Source organism: Hetaerina americana, unplaced genomic scaffold (assembly GCF_022747635.1).
Source record: "Hetaerina americana unplaced genomic scaffold, ioHetAmer1.1.p SCAF_3, whole genome shotgun sequence".
Lineage (NCBI taxonomy): Eukaryota > Metazoa > Arthropoda > Insecta > Odonata > Calopterygidae > Hetaerina > Hetaerina americana.
In genome coordinates, this window is record NW_027286874.1 from 24877155 (window position 1) to 24896526 (window position 19372).

The following is a 19372-nucleotide window of genomic DNA, read 5'->3' on the forward strand; positions in this document are numbered from 1 at the left end:
TCATAATCTCAGTTGGTTCAATGACTGTTGATATTTGCCCCACATATACGCTGAAAAGTTTGATGATGGCATCATGTTTACTCCACTTCCCAACACTGCCATCCTGAATCTTCATCTGTCCCACGCACCTGAGCGGTCTGGGTCAAGTGCATTTTGCGGATATAATGCCAATTCCTTCAATCTAATCCTATATGCATTCTAAAATACATGCATTAATTATAACCAGTCTACCAAATTAAACGCTTTCTCGAAATATATTAAGCAGATATTTGCCATTCTACTCTATTTGTGTTATATTGTGTCAGCCCATTATATATATATATATATATATATATATATATATATATATATATATATATATATATATATATATATATATATATACACACACACATACATACATACATATGCATATATACATATACATTTTACATATCATGACTTTACTCGAGGTTCCTCTCTATGTAGTATTAGTGTTATTATTACTGCTATAGCATAACGCGTTCTTCCCTCATTCTCCAATCCAAACTCATCATCGCCTTAAAAACTAGTTGCTCTCCTCTCCATCCCCACGTATCACCTTACCTGCATCCTAAATCAAACTTTTTGTTCCATAGACCCCACCTACGGTTACCTATGCCTTTTTGGGGAGGGAACTAACACTTTCAAAAGAGATCTTTCGTCGACTTTCCTCTATTATCAATTCTACGAATTAGGTCATGAAACGTATCCCTTCCACGTTTCCCTAAACCCTTAGGCAGTTCCGCGGGAATGTTTTCTATCCAAAATATCTTTCTTGGTTTCAATTCCTTTTCTATCTCACAATTATGTAAGCCTCGACCGAAGTTACCACCGTACGTTAAATTCTCTATCGATGCCTAAATTTCTGACCTGATATATTTTCCTAATAGATCCTCCACATACTAGAATTGCAGTAATTGTAGCATAAATATACTTTTAGGCAAATTTCTAATTGAATAAGCTTATTATTGTTTTCGAAAAGATGAATATTTATCAATCAATTAAAAATTGTAATATCTTTGTCTCATTGACCTGCTAACAAAGAGGCTGTTTCAGCACATTTTTTGTTGCTATCAATTATTTATTTTCAGGGAAGATTTGAAGAAAATTTTATAAAAAACGCAGGGTAGTGAAGATCATCAAACGTTTTTCACCGCGGTCTTATATAAAATCCAGCTTGTATTCTATGGAATCGAAACTTGGTTAATTCAAAATGCTTATAAATATTAACAAATAGGTTCCCCAGAAGTGAGTGCCTTTCGGAATATAGTTTCCCCGTGGGAGAGTCGACGGTTTTGGTCTGTCGCAATGACGCACGAAATGACTTCCCTCCTCGCCATCATTCTGGTGAATCCATTAATTTTTTACGCACTCTCCGTCCAAAATCCAACACTGGCGCGTCATTTATTAGTAAAATGGGAATCAATCGCTAATAGGGAGAATGGAAGATTGGAATTTATAGCAATTACAGCGAGGCGCGTGAAGTTTCGATCTCGACTCACTCAATTACGAAGGGAGAATTTTGGCCGGGAGACTAACCGTGCTGCGAAAATTAAATAAAGAAACAAACATGCCCTTAGAGCGACACATACATTGAAAAAACTCGCCAGGGAGCCTTCGATTGTTTCGATCGAACCGCGCTCGCGTGAATTAAATCGTGGTGGGAGGAGAGCAATGGACTGGTTGACAGAAACGGACCTTTGACAGCAGGTGCTCCGGAAGAGAATGCTCTTCATTGTGTTAAGTGATATGGAAGGATAAATGCGGCGCACGGCGCTCTTTCGGACCTTTTATCTGCATCTGTGTCACACCACCTCTCTTCTTGATGAGAGGAGGGATAAAGGAAGCAGTCGCCTTTTGACTTTCACCCCTTCCCCCCTGATGGGTCACACTAATCGATCGAGGAAGCACGGCTAGTAACGCCGCTGGAAGTGTTATTTTCTCTCCTTCCACCCCTCGCAGCTGATTCTCCTGCAAATGGCAAGGCAAAATAAACGTTGACCACTGAATAAAAAGAATACTTTTGACTCTGCCAGTATTTATTTGGAGATTAACGGCGTTTGGTCTAAATTCGTTTCTATCGAAAGGAGTACAATTAATAACTATATCTGTCGAAAAAACTCTTAAAAATGACCACCTCACTCCCTAAAGTTACTTGGGAAATAATAAAGAGCTAGAAAATATTTGCGGCATCGTATACTCGTAGAAGGCAAAATGAATATAATTACCAATGAAATAGTATTCCTGAATATTTTAGGAAGTAACAGCATCCATTATACGAGTATATATTCAGTCCCAAATCGAAATGTTTGCCCTATTCAGATAATTTATTGCCGTAACTATTTTTAAATATCATACACTAGATGTTTTACGACATCAATAAAAATTTGAATATCATTACTCAACATTTCAGCCAATAAAATTTGGCCTATCAACACGCATCACATTGAATAAACTGCAAAGAATATTCTTTCAGCATATCAAAATAGAAATTTTTACAGACCTTCACACGCCTGATGGCAATAATTAATATTGGTATTTGAAATAAAATATATATAGAGTAAGCAATAATCCAAAAAACATACACACACACAAATATATATATATATATATATATATATATATATATATATATATATATATATATATATATATATATATATATATATATCTGTGTGTATATATGGAAAAGGCATACAGGGAAAACACAAAGGACGAACACCGGAGAGGTGGGGAAGGTGGAATCGAGCAAATCACCAAGGCAAAAATATTTTCCTGATCGGAACGTGAACAACAGATCTTTCGATTTGCCCTACCGATGCTCTCATCTCTCTCTGCTCAGAGCACCGCGCCGGCAAGTCGAAAGATCCGTTGTTCACGTCCCGGTCAAGAAAATATTTTTGCCTTTGTGATTTGCTCGATTCCGCCTTCCCCACCTCTCTGGTGTTCGTCCTTTATGCGTGTTCCTATCCCTGTCCCTTATGTCTATTTCGATGTAAACACATTCATACAAAAAAAAATATATATATATATATATATATATATATATATATATATATATATATATATATATATACATATACATATGCATATCTATATACCTGTACATGCACATTCATACACATATTATAAAACCATACACTATTCCAGTGCCTAGTGATTATGTATGCATAGATCGATTTCACATTTGTTCACACGTTCAGCACAAATCACTCCTCGCCATGAAAATCGTCTAATCGATCTGAGTGGCAAATGATTCCTCCTCCCCTACCCACGCCTATCCTTTCCGCATTCCACTCCTCTTCGGTCTCCGTTTGCCTCGAACAGCGAGCGTCAGCAGTTTTCTGATTGACGGCATTAAATTTTTCATTGGAAGGATTTTGAAAGCAGTATAAAATCGGGAGAAAATAAAGACGGGCCAGCGGTTTGCCATCTGTTTCATGTCGATGGACATCATCCAAATGATTGCGGCCGTTTGATGTTCATTGGAGCGTCAAGGTGGCCGTTTGTATGGACAAAATACTGCATTTTCGGCGCAACTAGGCTACTCACTGAACTTTCCTTCTTGTAAAAATGGTTTTCCATTATATTTTATTGCTGGTTATATCTCTAACTTGGCTCAAAATATGCCCGACAATGGCATATAATAGTATAATTTCTTTCTGCTTTAATATATTGATAATGAACATGTTTTATTGATATAACATTTACCGATGGTTCCTAAGTAGTAAAATGTATGTCTACGTTAATTTTTAATGACAGCCACCAAAATGTCACTAAAATATGCCAGCTTCGAATTAGGGATTCTACCTATTTTCATTTTATTATGATCATAAATTGATTACGTGCCTCATGAATATACGTTTTCAAGGGCGCTTAATGGAACGGATAAAGGATAGCGTCAGATAATTAAATTTTTATCTACCTGAGCTGCAATTGAAAATAGTTTACCCAGACACGCAGAAAACGTGAATATCATATCCAGGAGTTATAAGTATTATGAATAAAATTAGTTTAACAATATTTTCCTATACTTAAGATTATGGAAAAAGAAGGTCCTATTTCAGTTATTTTATGAATAGATCCTTTGAGTTTAGGTACAGGAGATTTATCTACTGAAACCAAATGTTATGAATTTCCTCGAGTCAACTTTCTCCCTCAATTTTTTTTCATTCAAATTGTCCGCGATCTCGGTAGTTTGAGATTACCCAAAGATTATATACATAATAGTTTTGGAAATCCTACATATTGTTAAATATGCATCCATATTAAATTACTACTCTCAAAATATAGAATGCTTTAAACATCATCCAAATCTTGTATTCGTATAATTAATTTTTGTTAAGCTTCTGTGAAATAGTTTTTACTACAACTCTAAAAACACATATGGAATTATTTTTGGGTCATATATTTAAATCGTGTTCGCTTTTTATTTTCCTTACCATCCTAAATGATTTGGCAAATAAAGTATAATATAAAATAAATATTTACCATTTTACTTATTCCGCAGAAATATGTTTATCGCATAGCTCTGATAATACTTTGAGTTACTCCATTAGACCTACTCGTATAAACTAATTTAGAGCATATATTGTCCAGAAAATACAATACAAAAGGCATTAAAATAATTCAACGGAACTAAGCCAAATAATAACAATATTACAGAATTAAATATCACACTATAGTGAAACAATTGAAAAAATTTACAATAATTAGTAAATGCTAGCACTCAGAAAAACAGACATAGGAAGCTATGCAATAATATAATTTAGTGTTAATACATGCCAGAAATATAAACGACAAAAGCAAAAAACATTATTACTACAGGTAATCTACCGGTTAATATAGGTTTTTGGATGGACACAGCTACCAAATAAATATATTGTCCCTCCTAAATAAACAAATCCAGCATCCTAATCTACTAGCCCGTCTTCATCTCCGTATATCTCCGTTACCCCGCCGGCCTCGGTGGCGGCGAGGTAACGTCCTCGCCTACCAACCCAGAGGTCATGGGTTCGATTCCCACCTAGGTGGATTTCCCTCCATCTAGGGCTTGGTTGTATGTGATTGTCGTCAAATGTCTGTAATGTAGGGTTAGGTGGAAGAAGGGACTATTAGTCCCAACCTCGCCCAATTAGTCGATAAATAAAATAAATATATTTCCTCCCTCCCTTCATTCAGTCCAACTATCCTATTTCTTCTCTTTCCTCCTTTTCCTAACATTCCCCCTCTATCAATGTCTTCAGCATCCCACTGCGAATCAATATTCTCCGCCATACCTAGCAACTCCTAATTTGATTTCTTTTCTGTCCACTTCGCCTTCTCCATTCATCTCCACGACCACATTTCAAAACCTTCAACCTACGCCCATCATCCTCTTTCAATGACCACGTTTCCGCGCCGTATACATTCACGCTCCATATCAAAGTTTTCACGAGCCTCTTCTTAAGACCCTTACACGTCCCGGTCATCAATTCTTTCCTCCTTGTGAAAGCTTCTTTGTATAACATTATTCTTCTCCTCATGTCCCTACTACTTTGACCATTTTGGTCCAGAACACTGCCGAGATATGTAAACTGTTCCAACCACTCTTGTGTTTGCCCTCCTACTTTAACGTTTAACTTCGTTTTTCTAAAGAAACATATAACCATTTTAATGAACGTTTAAAAGTATGAGTATAATTTCCTTTTAAATGAATGGGGAGACGAAGTATCTAAAATATGAGAGGTTAGACAGTTCCAGTTTGGAGGCAGTAAAAATGAAAATTAAGATAATATTGGTAAAGGCTGTGATATTTAAAGAAAGCTAGGATCGGAAAAAATTACCCCATTTGAAATGCATATCCTCAGGGTAAAAATATCATTTAGGCGAGAAGGAATGGGGTTGCCGCAGAGAGAAAAGAAATTAACTCGGAAGTAATTCTTTTGGCATTAAATTTGAGGCAAATTAAGTATTGATAAACGATACCACCATAGAAATGGTATATTGTCGGACGCAACATTAAAGACTTAAACAGTTCTGAAAACGTATGTTATGAAAATGTATGATGCATGAGAGAACAGCTGTTGAAAACCAACAAGGATAATAACTGCTTCTAACCGTTAGGGAAGTTATATGGCACTACTACGGAAATTTAAACAATACTGTTGACATCCTTGGTCGAAAAATGAGATAATCGATTACTTCATAATCTAAGTTTCCATTTCTATAATACTATTTTAAAGTCATTGTTAACGAAGGTATTCGTACTGATCCTGATCTAATATGTGCCTAGTGCATCCTCTTCTTGAAACGCGGTTTGCCCATTTCAGGAGCTCCACGCTAATAGTATTTTCGTATTTCGAGGCTTTCTATGCGTTTTTCTACGGCATGCGCCTGGATTTTTTTGATGGCAACAAAGTAATTACTCATTATCATTACACTTTCTACAAGAGCATAAGTCGAAAAAGTTAACGTTCCTCATGATGATACACAGTATGAACACATGAATTTTCCTCCGCATTAATATGACCAATTTCAAAATACCGTAAATAAAAAATAGCAACTATTTTGAAGAATTAAGTGGCAATGGAACCAATCAAATTTCATTAATAGTTGGCCCCACAACTATCATGAGTTACTGACCGTCAACATATTTGATAATAATGGTTATGCAAATAAAATTAAGCTTCCTTTTCCTTTAATATAATCAAAATACCAATAAATGACCATAAAATATCTGGCATGGACTGACGCTTACGATGCTCCTTTCATTGAATTTGTATCCACCGATTATTATGCAAGGAATATTTGATGTAATTATCATCGATTCTCTCTGCATGATATTTTTTCAAAATTATTTAGTTCAAAACGCGGGATGATACTGGCTATGATATAGTTTATTTAGTGCTTTGTTGCGGTACAATAAGCCTATTATGGTTATAGGACAGTACTTAATACTTCTAACAACTAACAACTGAATAATTGCGATCTTGGACAACGATGTGCAGCGAACTATTCTTCCATTTTTGTCGGTTGGAAATGCCTCAGCAAATCAGCTGAAAATTGTCTCACTCTTACAATTGATTATGCGAATTCTCAAGGACATAACTGACAAAATTTTCATATATTTACAGGTGACTGTGATGAGCCGCTTGGTATGGAATCCGGTGGTATTCCAGATTCAGCAATAACTGCCAGTTCATCATACGTCCCTAACGTTGGACCTCACAATGGAAGGTAACAATCTGATAGAAAAATACCCTAATTTAGAGCATTTGAATACCAACATCCTGGCAATACAATACATCATTTATTTTTAGAATCCCTACGATCCAATTTTTGTAATGATAACATCAGTAAATAACGGGAGTCTTAAATAAATTCGTAAATATAAGATAAACATGAAGCCCTTAGACGTACTCTTGGTCTAAAATATAATCTGGTATTTTGTACCATACATTACGCCTCAACAAATGGGTATACTTTATATTGTTCCCGGCTTATGAATCACAAGTTTTTACGATCATATGTTACGCAATTCCATACTAGGAAGATATACCTTTACGTTTATTACTTTATTTAACATCGATTTAACCATTCATCAAAATGATGTTAATTTACAATATTTATATCACAATTTTGTTAATTTAGTAACATTAACAATATAATATTAATACTGTGAGGACTCTGGAAAGTACAAATATCCAGTGCTTATGTACTTAAACGTATACCTTTCAACTTAAGATAAATCAGGAAAATATTGCATAAGGTTATTACCTATTACAGTCTGTTAGGGCTAATTTAATTGGAGGTGAATTTCGTGAATATTTTAATAAAGATACGCTGTAGTAATGAAATCTAAGATGCAATAGTTTTTAATTATAGTCCATAATGTTTTCCAATAAGATATCATTATTTGCCACCTTGCTTCGCACTATCAAGCATGAAACATACGTAAAAAGCGATTTACGTTATCTATACTGAAAGTAAGCGGCAGCAATATATGGAGAAACAGTTTCCACTGAATATGGTAACTTTGGCAAAACTCATTCGCGAGTTAATGTTATCTTATCGGTATTGCTTGACCTTTCCATGAATTGAATTTCAAAATAAAACGTATATCCTAGCAGCCAAGACCCTTAATTTTCCGAATTATTCTCAAAACGAATATAGTATACAAAACGATCCGCAGCGACATATAATTTTCATTTTATCCAAAACTTCAAAATTCCAAACCATCAAATCAACGACTCGGCCAAAAATCCCAATTCAGGCATTTCGTCCGAATCAAAGATGTCCCACTTCAAGCTCTATGTAATTAGGTCACAACCAACCTTTTAAATCAAGCTTCCATTTATTCCTCGAGGCATACAATGCGTTTAGAGAGTAAGGAATTTGAATCAGGGTGGGACTATGCACATTGTCCGAGGCTTATCGTTTGCTCTACAAACTTTTTCTCATAATTTCACGGTCGCCTGATTCCATGAAAATTTCCTGAGAGAACATGAACGGCACTCATTATTAACTAGTCAATCTCATACTCACACGCCATTACCACTGAATTAATCAGGCGGAGGTCCATTCATTACTAACCGCCGCGCATTTGCGCCCATTTTTTTTTAGGCTCAGGGTGGAGCGGAACGGCGGCGCGTGGTGCCCGAGGCAGCAAGTGGAGCGCGGGGTGCGCGAATACCTGGAGATTGACCTCGGGGAGACGCGGGTGGTCACCGGAGTGCAAACGCAGGGGCGATTCGACAGGGGGCGGGGGCAGGAGTACGCCGAAGAATATACGATCGAATATTGGCGTCCGGGGCTTCCGGACTGGAAGCAATACAGTCGCTGGGATGGAAAGCAGGTGAGTGGCCATCTGAGATGGCTTAATCAATCGGAAAATCCACCCACCCTATCCCAATTGGCATTCCGAGGATGCCGCAGATAAAACGCTTTATAGATTAAACCCTGTTGTCATACATATAGGTACGCAAAAACAGAAATCGATTCCATGCTATTTATCTACTTTGAAAAATAGCAATTATCAGCGAAAGATTCATGAAATATACCTCTACACCAGTAGTATATAGAATATATAAATGAGTGATGTCCAAAAAATATAATACGTACGGCGGTTAACACTTGCTTTCTTTTCCATGCTTATATTCGTCGACTAAATTGCATTTATAAACAGCAATGAAATGTGCATTTGAGTTATTCTACCGGCAAGTATTTAATCTAATAAAATATAAATTTATTTTTGATTAGAACTAAGAATACTTTCTTCGCAAGGCCCCAAAACGTTGAAAGTAACAGCTATTTTCACTAAATGCCATTTACAGACACTTTTGTTCGCGAGCGTTCATGGAGACCTTATCGATTGAAGATTAATTCATTGAAATTTTAGATTCCCGAAATACCTTTATTCTTCACATACAACTATTAATGAAAAAATTGACTAATTAATATATTAATTTTGTCTCAAATGACGAAAAACAAACTAATTTCTTAAATTAGCTCCTTTAGGTAAACACCATTATATCGATAAAATCTTGATCAGAATCGTTAATAATGCCGACTGCGTATTTTGTAGAGAAATATGGCAATTGCTTACAAGATGTCCTGTGTCAAAAATATATGTTAATAAATAAATGCGCTTGTATTGATCCAGGTAACTCTATATGGCATAAGGAGTAAAAGGAACTGTTTGAATAAATTGATGAACTTGCGTTGATTGCTAAATATCAAGAGAGTTATGAGTTTTTGATGAAAGGTATTTATCAGAAGCTCGGAACACCTCGCTGAAATTAGTGAAAAAATCATCTAGTTAATATTACAAGGAAATATTAGTTGAAAACGCAAATCTTCTGCATGTGAAATTATTTCTTAAAGGAAGTAATTCCAATTACATACTCGAGTGCACGGAAATCAAGAGATAATTAACTTAAAATGTTTTAAAAATTTAAGGAGTCGCATTTTTCAAAAGATTACTACATGCTGATGAGTCAAATCATATTTGAAAAAAATATTGTCGTGTAACTATGGAATATTTAACTTAGAGCAGGAACTTACTCAAGCGTAGATACATCCCATAACATGTGTTTCTTAAATTAGATGCTGAAATCAATGGAGCCAATAGCAGAGTTAATATATCCTTAAAGTTACTTCATGATGAGCTTTTGTAAATTACACATATTTGTATATAAACGGTGCCGGGCACTCCCTAAATTGTTCTGCCCCAATATTATTTCAACACTGTTCAAAGATATACAGCAGGACGAGGCCGGCATGTTTAGCCAATGATAAAACTCATATTTTTGGGCGTTTGAGGTAAAAGCTCAGTCCGGAACACTGAATATCTCTCCACCATTTATCAATAATGGTTATTCTTTGGGTAAACGGTCCTTGTTGAAAGAAGAAATTTTGTATCCAACACGAAAGTCACAAAAAATCCGAGATGGAAAAATATTCAAACCAAGGTGTCAATAATTTCCACCACTCCTGTTTATCAAACATTAAGTTTTTTTTAATGCCCGCACTTACCATCTCATTCGCTCCAATCGACCAAACGTCAAAATGTTCACGAGTGACATGCAAAGCAAGTCCGTTTAAGGACGATAAATGGAATAGGGAGTGACTCGAACAGCTAACCTCGAGCCACGTGCTTATTCCTCCTTGTTCTCATTAAATTCGTTGAACGCGGAAACAAGTGAAAAATACACCTGTCACTCATCTCTATCGCCGCAGAACGACCCTAACTCTCCGCTGCCTAGCTTCAAAAACCTTCCGGGAGAAGACTTTGGCTATGGAGAAAGCAGGTAGTGAGAAAATGCCTCTCTTACACCATTAGTGAACGACTGTCTCGAGGAAAAAACTCGGTTTTCGACGTGTAATGCGTCGCCACGTAAAGACTACCCACAACGCTTGGGAGAAAGAGATAGTGGCCGTTATCATTATGTTTCCATAGATACGGAGCGCTCCATTTCCGCTATTAGCGTCCTGAGCAAGAAGCCAAATGGCGCAAGGGACACACAAACATCAGGAGGGAGAGGTGGCACGGGAGAGAGAAGAAGCAGGAAGGACAGGTTGAGAGGGATAGAAAAATATTATTAACGCCATATCCGAGCCATTATTTTTTCCCGCACCATTATTTCTTTTATTCGGAAGCATTTTTGTTTACCGAATCTCCATTTACGATCTTAAAAACCGTTGCGCACGATATCTTGTGGAGCCCGAGTGATAAATGGGTGAGAGGGAAGTTGGAGCGGGGGTGGGAGAGAGAAAGAGTGGGGTGATCACCGACCCCACTCCACCACCACCTCACCCTCCTGCCATATCCACGTCGCAAGTAGGGGGTCCTACTCCGGCCTCCAGGAACGAAACGTTCGCGCAGCGGTCTATTGAATACGACCTGCGTGATACGGAAGACACGCCCTCTTTTGATAAGCACCTCTCGCGCCAGTCGGACTGCACTGTGTGCGGTTTTGGAAGAGGGTGGGCGATGGTAAGGGTGTGGGGGTTGGAGTTTCACCGGGGTGGAATAAGAACGGTTGACGGGAAGGGGAATGAGGTCGTTATTGTAGGCGGGAGGTGGGGGAGAGGCGGCGGCTGCGACGTCGTCCGCGACCGGAGAGGAGAGGAGATTCGTATTTTTGAGAGCTGGAGGAAGAAGATCAGGCAGTGGAAAAAGAGATGGAGATGGCGCACGTGGGAGAGTGAGATGGGGTTGGGAACGAAAGGGTGTGTAACCCTGGATGTCCGCCTGTAGCACATGAGAGAAGCGAGAGGACCCTCTACGAATCAAAGGAGAACCGAAGGATTGGGAGGACTAACAGTCATACACAGTGACCTGCCATACGTCAGGCTCGCGAAATACTAAAACAAATTACTCAATGGTTCGTCCTCAGTGACAGAACAAACCTAAATGTTATTCAAGCCTATGAGTCTGAAATTTATCCTTCGGACGGCAAGGACGATCACTTGATTCCTCTTTGTGTACGTGAGCTTGAGTTTTCTTCGAAGCATATGGCGCTTTCATTTCATAGTAACATGTTCAAGGAGATGAAAACTCAAGGTTCCGTGAACGACGTATTTTGTGAAAGAGAGACTTGTAAAATTAGCCCCTTTAAGGATTATACAAAAAAATGGACTTCCGCCCATTTCTGTGAGATCCATTTAGCACAGAGAATGTTTAAAACTGAACCTGATTCTGAGATATATATAAGTAGCCAGCGGGTGTAGTTAAAATAGCAAGGTTTTTGCCTTGACATATGAAAAACATTTTTAGAGTGGAAGAACCCGGAATCGTTTGAATGGCAATTGAAATTTTGAAAGTTTTTTAAAATTCTCATTTATTTAAATCTCACTTTGAATAAATATCCACTGAATTTGTTATTGAATCAGATACTTAACAAAAGAAAAATCGATTTTTAATAACATGAAAATTCACCACAAATCCACGCTAAAGGGCGGTATTACTAAATTTCTCAGTATGGTATTCACTTATCGCGGATACATCAATATATTTTCCTATACTTAATTAAAATTGACAGAAATTGGCTTCAAATGCTTTACATTTATTTAATACAGCGTCAGTGCGAATAAATTAGACGAAAAGAGAAATCAGTATAGTACAGACTTAAAGGACTTTGAAATGGAGAGAGAGTTGAAAGAAATAAAAAGTAGGTACTGAGAAAAATAGAATATATGTATTGAATAAATACTAAATGCAAATTTTGCAAAAAATATCATCAATTCATCAATGACACAAGAAATTAAGGAGGAATTTGGAATAAATTCTTTCAAAATATGGATTCAAAAGATTTGATAAAAATATGATACTAAAATCGTGTCCTTAAATTTCAATAACTTCAAAACATGTACTATTCAAACGTAGTATAAAAAGATTATATTGCGTTTTAGTATCTTAACGTATTCCTGGGTAAGTAAATTTTAAAAGTTGTTCTGATTACTTAATCAAGGCAAATATTTACAGAACTTACATATACTGATATCATTAGTATATTACATATGAGTAATTAGACATTTTATCCTCAATTGGGGTTATAGCTGCATACATAAGTTTATACAGAAAAATATAATTATTGATAAAATTAGTAAATTAAGTTACGAATTGAAATAAAATGTTGTTATGAGTACACTTGTAAAAAGACCAAAAACATAAAACTGAAGGATAATTAAGGAAAAATAAAACACAGATACCTTCGCTATAGAATAAAAAATTGATTTGTGAAGCATATTTGCAAAGCCTTGATAATGAAATTTGTTTTCAGCGAACCGAAAAGATTAATAATTGATTTTGACTGCACCGGTACTAATTAGTGTTATTAAATAAAATTAAGTGGAAATCTAATCTATGCAAAAGGTAATTAATATTTGATATGATTATTTGAATTGTGCAACTAATAAAATTAATTATTTTTCCACTTAACTTAAATTTCATCACAACTGAATTGAATAAATTAGGATATCCACTCAACTATTTTACGTCACATGACACCGCCTTTTTTATGTACCATTCACCCACAGTGACAGAGATGGCAAAAGTTAAAAAGGTATTCATATGAGTAATTTTAAAGGTAATGAACCGTGAAATTATTTCACCAACCCTGTAAAAATATATTACAATTCACGAGGATTTTCACGTTTTTTAAGATCGTCCAAATCATAGCCTCCAAACTTTCATTTCAGAGATGATGGCAGACGACTTTTCCATATTTAACGTGATAAATATCAGAAAATAATTGGCTAGCACACACACACATACAACACACACACACACACATATACACACACACATGTATATATATACATATATATACATACATATATACACATACATATATACACATACATATATACACATACATATATACATATATACACATACATATATACATATATATATATATATATATATATATATATATATTCGAATTGGAACGCTCTTCGGTGACGCACAAATATATAAAAACAGAGATGTAGATTTTTAGACCATAGAGAAACAAAGAAAGGCAACTCAAATTATGTTGTTTTGACGTTTTGCCGGCTCGGCCGCCGTCTTCAGAATGGCGTTCTCGGGGAAGAACGGAGAGGAAATTTGCGGGGGAGAGGTGGGGGAAGGAGAGGTAAAAGACCAATAGGAAATGAACCAGGGGGTGTGCGGGGATATGTAGGCAGCCATATGATGCATTCAGTGGGCTTGGTTCAGCCCGGTCGGTTTAAATGACTGGGCCACCCTAATATGCGCCATCTCGCGGGTTCTCACCTCTGTTATACTAGCAGATTTGGGAAGGATTTCAATCACCGAAACGGAGAGGCAGTCATCAAAAGATTGACTGTGGGAAGCAGTGTGAGTAGGGATGGGATAATTAAGGAAGGTGGGAGATTTGGTGGAACATCGGTGGTTATTCATTGGGAGGGAAAGTGCGGTCGTGCATTCGCCCACGTAGAAGGCAGGGCAGAAGTAACAGGAGAGGCGATATGTAATATTTTTGAGGTACAGGTGGCGACCGGTTGGGAGTTGGTACTGAGTGAGGGGGAGGGTCTTAGAATATGCCAACATTTGCAGCGTGGGCGGTTGCATGGTACGGATAGCGGCGGGGGAGAGACGGGGGTGCTCGCAGTTGGTTTTTTTGACTTGAAGATGTCTCGCAAGTTCGACGGACGTTTAAACGAAACGGATGGACAATGTGGGAATAAAAGTGATTGGAATGAGTTTTAATAATAATTGGGAAGAGGTTACGGATTAAATGTTTAATTGTGTTTTCCGGGGATGAAAGTGGTGATAAGATTAGGGCAATTTAGGCGGTTTGGTTTGGGGAGGGGAGTGTATTGGGTTGACGGTTTGAGGATTTTTCTGTTCAGTAGTTTTTCAGGGTACCCACATTTTCTGAGAGAGTCATGTAGCTACATATATATATATATATATATATATATATATATATATATATATATATATATGTTTCTATACATATGTGTGTGTACATATATTACATATATATCATATATAACCTCTAAACAGCGAACCAACTAATTGTCATAATTAAATAATCGGATAGAAACCGTGCTGGGATGAGGCACCAAAGGACAGCCAGAATGAAAACACGGTAAAACTAAAAAATAGTCTAAGGTCGTAATGCATTACATCTCGGAGCGGTTGCGGGCGGAGTTGATTACATCCCCCTTCCACAGAGTCAGGAACTAGCAAGCAACTGCGCCTTACACTCGCGTGAGTAGCACGCTAACCTTCAATTCTATTGCATCAATTGATGTCAGCGTACAGCATTATTTATTATTCCTTCTTCCTCCAATTTTCCCTTCCTCAAGCTTTGGCTCTCGCTTGCTATTTCTAAGACGGCAATGTTTATTTTCAAACTTATTTTCCTCCTTGCATAGTACCAGCAGATAAATCAAGTTTGGTATTGGTATAGTGATTTATGCTTATCATATGCCGAGAGGAATGCTACAAAATTATAAGGTAATGTTTTTGGTAAGGTAAGATTAACCATGATCCATTCAAATACAAATCTCCATGCAATTTAAATTATAATTGAATTATTACAAAAGCCAAAGCGGAACTTGTAAGAATTGGTGATAACGATATTGCCAATGATAAAATTTCTGAATAAACTCTACTCATTCATCTTCTTATGCATGAAAGTATCACGGTACACTCAGTCATATCCGGAGAACACGATACAGAACTTATAAAAGAAATTTAAATGTCTGAAAATACGTTGAAATTGACATAATCACCTGACTACAATATAAAGATGATGAAACAGTTTGTACTCAAAATGAAGAATGAAGATCAATTTTAATCCAATTTGATAAATTTTGACTGCCAATTCTAGTTATGCAAATTAAAATACAATTACTTTTATTAATACTTGAACAAATACTTGTAGTTATTAATGCCAAATGATGTTCGAAATAAACTTGCACTTACAATGTGATCAAAATATAGCAGTATGCAGTAAAAAACAACATATGGTTTGCATTATCATAGAAGCTGAGAGTGATAATTTTTCCTAATAACTTAAGATAATAACACCGAAGATAAAATAGATCCGGATTTTGAAACTGAATACATTCGGTGAGTCAATGATTAAAAGTTTACCCCTCTAATGAAAACCCTTCATTGGGATTAACTCATCAAAATATGTTTTCTAAGCTAAAAAGGAAAAGTTGTTCCAAACATATTTTACTTCATTGACATAAATGTTCTCGTTCTTATTTCATCCTAATTAAACTTAATTTATCTCCGTTAACGACAGGATATCTGATACTTTTCGGAAAACAGCGTCATAAAATAATTGAATTTAATTCTCTTCCAGGCTAATTTTTATGAGAATGGAGTGATCACATCGCTTATCGTTAATGTATAATAAAAAACACCGCAAATTAACACCTTTAAAAACGCTGGTGCGAGAAAACTGGATGCTGATACGTAAGAAAACATAAACCCCCAGAATTTTAGCTCCTCCCTCTTCCCACTTAAGGAGGCGATTGACTCCTTTTATCTAATCTCGTATTTGTAGCGACAGCACCCAATTCTTGAAACGCCAATATATCCCTATCTCCCTTTTACCTCGTAACCGACGATATATAAGTAAGGTATCCGCATTCATGACATCGGAAATAGCCCTGGCCCACTTCGCGTCTCGGTAAACATTTTGTAAAGGTTTGATGATACATATAGGCATAAATCGAGGGCTTTTCTCTCCAATCACCTCCAACCCTCACTCCATTCCATGAAACAGTATTGGCAAAATATCCCTGTAGACTGTGTTATTCGAAGTATCTCGGGATAATTCGGAGGAGCGTGTGCAAAAGTGCACCCTCCTAAGAGCTTCACAACAAAGTGAGGAAATATCAACATTTTTTATTTATCAATGACACGAAAAGGCCTCTTATCTTTACTATCGACCGCGAGGATGACACCAATAAGGGTCGATGGAGAATGATCAACACCACCCGTGCGATACGACGATCGTAGCCCATTCGACCATCTTCTTATACGCGTGTGAGAATTATGACAGGTTACGTGAAGTTCAACCACCTTTCAGATAGTTGAGCATTTCTATATCACCCCCCCCCCGGCTCTCCTTCCGCGGCTTTCCATCGAACCCCTGAAATGGTTTTGAGAAAACGGCTCCCCAACTCCAAGTAAACTAAACGTTACCCCCCTACAACGGCATCCCATCTTTCGTCTGTGTGCGCGCGTTATCTGGTTCCTTTCATTCCCATCCAACTATAAAGGGGTCACCCTCCTCTCGTTTCACCCTTTCAACGACATCTCCTGCCCCTCTTTCAACCCCCTAATGTTTCATCGTCCTCACCCCTTTCTAGGCTCTCGAGGCGCAGACTGATTATTGGATGATCAGAGATGGTCTCTACTTGGTCCCGAAAGTACACCGAGCTCTTCTCTTCTTTCAGCCATCGACCCATTTTCCATCCCTTTTGAAAGCCTGCCTTTTCGCGTCTCTACGTCGCTCCGCGAGCACAAGTCTCCTGAGGCAGTAAAATCCAATCCGTGATCTCCCGAGTGCTGAGCAAAGCCGCTCTCCTGCAGTCACTCTCGGTTCCTCCATCACGGCACGACGCTGGTGCATCCACGAGCGCATAACCTCCACGGCGCTTGGAAGGCGTCTCGCTCGCAGAAAGCGATCCCCTTTCATAAAGGGAGAAAATATAAAGGGAAGTTAAGTCTCTACTTTAGAATCACCCAAACTTCCCCAACCCCTTCCTCTCCGGTGACTACGGTCGCTTAGATCGGCTTTTAGCACCTCCTGCCATTGTCCCGTATCTTGCGTCGATTTAACTTTTACCCACCACGAAAAATGTACATTTACTCCGTATTTACCACAACGCATCACCTACGAGGTACCCTGCAAGCCAATGAGCGGGGTTTGAACCCGAGAGATATCCTCTTTTCTCGACGATAAGAGTATAACCGATCAGTCGACACCTTTCTGTTTTACCTTTTTACTTTATTTTACATTCTCTCCCACTATTTTTCACCTTCATATTTCCAGCAAATTCCCTGAGTAACCGTTAAGTCATTCTTATTTCATCATTTTGCTTTACGGCACAATAAATTTTTCTCTATAATGATAAACATATCTAGCTCCCAATCAACCATAATCAAGAACTTGGGCAATATATGAACGAAATTGTTCAATTGTATTCTCAAAACATACACATTCAACCAAACGATTACTTGTTAACTAAAATTCTATGCACCACAAATTTCATTAGGAATGAACTTCATTAGGAATGAAGCAAATTAATTTTACTGGCATTCTCTCTACACGAATAGGAGCAAATTTTCAGGTGAAATGCTATTTGCTGACAATTCTTTTAAAATTACTGTTCATGGATACGTACAAATCAAAATGTTTACAACAAATGTTGATAATATACATCAATAATATTTAGAACATTTATTTTAGTTAAGGATAATTTCAGTGATCTACACAAGAAGGCATAAAAATAACCGGACTTTGTATGTTGATATAATATTATCACTAAATTGAAATATAAAGTTGTCACATCCCTTCCAGATAGAAACCGTGAACTACTTCGACTTTTTTCGCTGGAGATTTTTGCTTTATCTTTGCATGATTGCGAGGTGTCTCATTCTCATTTCCACTCTTCAAGTTGAACTTCCTCGTTTTCAACTCCCGTCGTCACTTTCTCCCTTGCCCCGCTGCATTTTATTTCCCCTAGTCTCTTCCCTCACACTCGTCGTTTTCACAGTCAAAATACCCCCTCGAGCCATCCCCGTCCAAATTATCCTCATCCTTCCAACTCCAATTCTTCGCAGCCTTTTTGTCTCGCACTCACGACCATTCGTGTCGCCGCTGCCTCCACTGTCGCCCTTGTTGCTGTTGTTTCTGTTCCACAGCACTAATTAGTGGCGGCGGGGTAATGGTGGGATGATAAGGACGGGAACACTGAAACAGCGAGTGGGAGTTGGTGGTGGACGAAGGGTGGGAGTAGATGAATGTGGGGTGGGGATTGGAAGGTGAACGGCAACGGAGGAACGCTCAAGGAGAAGAGGGGGTTGTGAAACCGTCGAGAAAAAGGGATCGAAGGCTGCGGCGGGTTGAGTTTGAGAGGGTGGATTGTTGTTTGAAGAGGAAAGGGAAGAGGCACGTGTCAGAGAGAGTGCAGTGAAGAGGGTCCTGATTTTGATGTAAAGTCTCGATGGACGATAGGGCAAAGATCACGGAATATCCCAAGAACTTGAGGACGACAGGAAATATAGCTTTAAAATAAGAGCTGAAGAATAAATGAAACTAAACTATAAAAAAGTGAGCTTTAAAGAGAACAATTTAATAGGTTAAGTATC

At 37.5% G+C, this 19372-nt stretch overlaps 1 protein-coding gene across 1 annotated transcript in view; it reads left to right on the forward strand.

Moving 5' to 3' along the window:
- The window catches only part of LOC139689965 (discoidin domain-containing receptor 2-like), a 654793-nt gene that overhangs the window by 299327 nt on the left and 336094 nt on the right, over nucleotides 1-19372 (forward strand). The window contains exons 3-4 of the mRNA XM_071587123.1: nucleotides 7137-7239; nucleotides 8626-8857. Coding sequence (XP_071443224.1) covers nucleotides 7137-7239; nucleotides 8626-8857 — 335 coding nt within the window. The remainder of the gene's footprint in view (nucleotides 1-7136; nucleotides 7240-8625; nucleotides 8858-19372) is intronic.